The sequence below is a fragment of the Pteropus alecto genome, unplaced genomic scaffold (assembly GCF_000325575.1).
Source record: "Pteropus alecto unplaced genomic scaffold, ASM32557v1 scaffold213, whole genome shotgun sequence".
In the NCBI taxonomy this organism is placed as follows: domain Eukaryota; kingdom Metazoa; phylum Chordata; class Mammalia; order Chiroptera; family Pteropodidae; genus Pteropus; species Pteropus alecto.
Window position 1 is genome coordinate 1025716 of NW_006434829.1, and position 4544 is coordinate 1030259.

Below are 4544 nucleotides of genomic sequence, written 5' to 3' on the forward strand. Positions count from 1 at the left end.
AACACTCCTACCATCCAAATAAACCGAGGCTCCAGGCTTTCTGTAAACCAAATTTGCTAGGCTTACTCTTAACTAATTTGCTCTAACAGTTACTAACTAGTTAGCATAACCAAACGAGATTACATGGCTTTCAATTCAAGGCCTCCCCCATACCAGATTTCAAAATAGCGAGGGGAAAAATTCTCCATTTGTCTGAACTGGATAGAAATCTACCCCCAAGATGATAATCTGCTATTCAGTATTTCAGAGCAAATACCAGATTCAGAAAATCCAAGCAAAGTAAAGCAATGTATTTTGCAGCAATATTTTCTTCCAATGACTTGTAAATTCTCTCCCACCCCATATTAAACAAGCAGCTTCCAAAATTCAACTGTTACATTTAAGATTCAGGATATCTGCCACACTTGCATTCTACATGTTACAAACAACATATTCCTTATACCAAATTATCTGAATGAACGGTTTTGATTATGGGAAGAAACGTCTCAAACCTGACTTAAAAATCTGGTTCAGAATTGAATATAGCATAGCATATATATATCAATTCAAATCTGTAAGTGAATCTACTCATACCAGCTTAACATCAAAATTTATTCAATCCTACCCTTGGTATCTTAATTGTCCTTGAAGTGATCCTTTCCTACCATTTTTAGGTAAGAAAGTCATTTAAGGAAAATTGGACCTAAAGAACTTTGGTAAACTATAGCAGTACTTATATGAGCAAAGTAACTCTTATTTTTTAAGACTAATTACTACAGTAGTGTCACTGGGTCAAATTCAGGCCAGACCCAACTCATTTTTAAATGTGGAAACCACACAAAAGATAAATGCTCATGGAGTTCTGTAGTCCATCTCACTGCTGAGGCACGCGGACGTCTACCTTCCTGCTGCAGCATTCTGGTTCCTGTGTGTGTGTGTGCGCGCACAGCCCACAAACACCATTCAGAAAAAAAACCATTAAAGCTGTGGTGCATCTAACTTAAATTCTTAATTTTTGGCATCTTTAAAGTAGCATCAACTTTACATTAAACGTGTTAACACTAAAAAAGCAAATAAATGCATCAGTTATATTCATTTTTAACGAATAAGACTTCTGTCTTGCTATCATTTGTATGGTTTCGCCCATGCGACTTTTAAAAAGCTCCGCATTAGCAGTTACTTCTGCCGTAGGATAAAAGCAACTGTGATTCTTAAAATGCCTATTTCAAATGTCTAAGACGTGGGCCACATAAACCTGGACAAGCTCTGCCCTGACACCCCAAACCCGAAGGCTAGTGGAGGTATGATTTCAAGCTAACCACATTGACAATATTTACACAGAACCACTTACCAAATAAAATACTGTTGAGCTGTCATTTGTGTGAAATGGTTCAAATGTACAAAAAATAAAGACACAAGAATTTAACCTGACTCCAAACTAAATAACAGTAAAGACAATCTAAATAGTTAACAGCAGTTTTCCTATTAGTGGTTTTAAAATGCTTACTGAACAAGGGATGAGCTCACTTGCTTAGATATTTGAAATACAACTTTATTCTGATTCTAAACGGAAAGGAACGGGAATGACAATAACAAACAAGGTTTCACCACTGAGGATTGTGATGTGACCGTAGCGATCTTATATTTGAAACTCAATAAGGAAACAACTGCGTTCCAAAACAGCTAAATATGCAGGTCCAAAAAATGAAGGTTTTTTTAACTGCCACATTCACTCCGAAGCCCATTCATCTCCTTCAGCATCCCAGATTAAGCACATGTTCTGCTTAGCTACATAACAAAGTGGCAAACACGCTGCACCACTGACATCACAGGACAGCTGCCTATAAAACTAGACTTCTGACGCTGGGCCCCAGCTTCGCTTTCTCACAGGTCGTCATCCTCGTCCGGCAGAGCAGTTGTCTGAGCAACCTGGAGAGAGACGGAAAGACCGTAATGCTCCAGCTGAAAGCTGTGACAGACACGCCAAATCTAACACCAGTAAGTGAACATGTCATACCTCTAGATCGTGCTCATACTGTGCTGCCAAAGCTGGGTCCATGACAACCTCCGGTGGGGCGAGAGCAGGCATGGCAACGAACTCCAAGTTAGGGTCTCCGATTAGTTTTCTAGCAAGCCAGAGGAAGGGCTTTTCAAAGTTGTAGTTGCTTTTGGCAGAAATGTCATAGTACTGTTTAAAAGAATTAATTTTAAACAATCCATTACTTAAATGATTATTCTAGGGAATGTTTCCAATTAAAAAATGAAACTCTTTCAATTCACACATCAAAGATATCTATGAATCACTTCACAGACCTATATTACAATTTTATCTAAGGGTCATATTTCGGTTAATAAGTTTTAAGGAACAAACCTGAAGATTCTTCTTTCGGTGGAAGACAATTGATTTTGCCTTAACTTTCCTGTCCTTAATATCCACTTTGTTGCCACACAACACGATGGGGATGTTTTCACATACTCGTACCAGATCTCTATGCCAGTTAGGCACATTCTTGTAAGTAACTCTCGAAGTTACGTCGAACATTATAATGGCACACTGGGCTGAAAGACGGAGTTAAGAGTAATTAGTACACGCCTAGGAATTTACTATAGGGATGAGAAACGCTAAAAACTACGAATTCTAACTCATACTCTCAGGCCAAACTCTAGGTCATCTAGGTATCTCCACTCAATTTCAAGATCTCTTCCAATTCCAAGTATCCTGTTAGCTTAATAGACAATCTTGTTTAAAATCCCCATTTTACATGGCATGTAAAAGACCAGCTTATCATATCAAACCTCTCCCTGCAGTTACTTCATCATTAATTCTGCCTCATCCCCCAAAGTATCCAAAGTACATGAATGATAAAGCAGTGTTCCAGAATCCATCTCCCACATTATGGGGGTCTAGGAATCTATTTTTTAAAAGGCTCTTACGTGGTCGAATATTAGGATAGTTCATGCCTTTACTTTTTTTAAAATCAAGTGAATCTATATGTGTTGAGTTGTATAAACAGCCACAACAAAATGAATAAAAGAACAAGCCAGAACCTGCACACCATAAAAGTTTAACTAAAGAATTTTTTGAAGGGGAGAGGGGAGCGGAATCCTTGTATTTATACACTCAAAGCTAAAGGCACCGAAGGATTTCCCACATTTTTTCATCAGGAGTGAGACTCCAAAAAATGAGTTATCCTTTACTCATCTTTTTGTTTGGTATGACAACAGTGTTTAAACAAAGCACTGAAAAAACTTGCAAAATTTTGTAAAATTAAAAAGAAATCAGCTGACCTTAAATAACATTTACAAGAGAGAAAATGTAGCTCCTCTGATCCAGTATCTGGTCAAACTATTTACTATCTTTTTAATGGAGCAGACAAGAAATAACCACCGAAACACATACCCGAACTAAGTTTTCAAATACGGAACCGCAGCAACAGCATGTCTATTCTTTTAAAATCAAGAGCCTCAATACAAACCATAGTTTTCCACAGTGCCTATCATGACACAGCATGCTAGCAAACGACACAGACAACTCCCACAAAATCTTCCCCCCTTCAAATGAAGGCCAACTCCCTGGAGGCAGCACCTCTTTTTCCTCTATGTGAAACACATAATGCCTAGTATAGTCAGTATCCAGTTTGCATTTACTGGAATAGATCTGATTAGCAGTGAACAACTGGAAGACTAAACTACAAATCCTCTCAGATGTTCGTTAAAATCAAATACCCACCTTGGATGTAATAGCCATCTCTTAGGCCACCAAACTTCTCCTGACCAGCTGTGTCCCACACATTGAACTTGATAGGTCCTCTGTTGGTGTGGAACACAAGGGGATGGACCTCCACACCCAAGGTAGCTGAAACACAAGCGTTTCAAGTTAGTCGCCGAATTCGTGCACTTCGTTACAAATTTTCACAGCGCCTTTCCCCACATACCTACATACTTCTTCTCAAATTCACCAGTCAGATGACGTTTCACAAACGTTGTTTTTCCAGTGCCACCATCGCCAACCAATACAAGCTGTTAGAAAACAATTTTCTGAAATAAGCCCCAAACGTGTATCATTTCAGGACCCCCGAATGACGCAGCCGTTGACTTTCTGGACCCCACTGCACGGAAAGGGACCACTTTGCAGAACCCCTTAAGTACACTTCGAGGGCCCAAGAAAGCGGCCCTGTCCCGCCTAGTGACTGGAGGCCATCGAACTTTCTGTACCCTGTCCTCTGGCCTGGAGGACGGGGCTGACGCTGCCCGCCCGCTTCGGGGGCGCTGAAGGGCCACCGCGGTGCGAGCACGCTGGCCGCTGACAAAGCAGGCCCGTTTGCGCTCATAAAAGAAACGTCCGCAAAATCCGTCCGGACAAGAGCCAACCCGCGTCACCGAGGGCGCTGCCCTCCAGCCCCTCGCGCCCGCGATGGCACCCCACTCACGAGCGTCACCTACTTTGAACTGCACTTGGGGTTCTCCTTGGGCAGCCATCGTGATGTTACTGCGGAGAGAGAGCGGTCAGGCCGGCCGCGGGCGGGGAGCACATGGCGGCCCGGCCCACGTGCCGGCCCACAAAG

General features: G+C 41.5%; 1 protein-coding gene across 1 annotated transcript in view; it reads right to left on the reverse strand.

Annotated features, from left to right (window-relative positions):
* Positions 1-269: 269 nt before the first annotated feature.
* Positions 270-4544, reverse strand: part of RAN (RAN, member RAS oncogene family) — a 21886-nt gene continuing 17611 nt past the window's right edge. Inside the window, exons 3-8 of the mRNA XM_006909965.2 lie at positions 4423-4470; positions 3915-3999; positions 3710-3835; positions 2351-2538; positions 1997-2167; positions 270-1908 (exon numbers count right to left, since the gene is read on the reverse strand). Coding sequence (XP_006910027.1) covers positions 1864-1908; positions 1997-2167; positions 2351-2538; positions 3710-3835; positions 3915-3999; positions 4423-4458 — 651 coding nt within the window. The 5' untranslated portion in view covers positions 4459-4470 and the 3' untranslated portion in view covers positions 270-1863. The remainder of the gene's footprint in view (positions 1909-1996; positions 2168-2350; positions 2539-3709; positions 3836-3914; positions 4000-4422; positions 4471-4544) is intronic.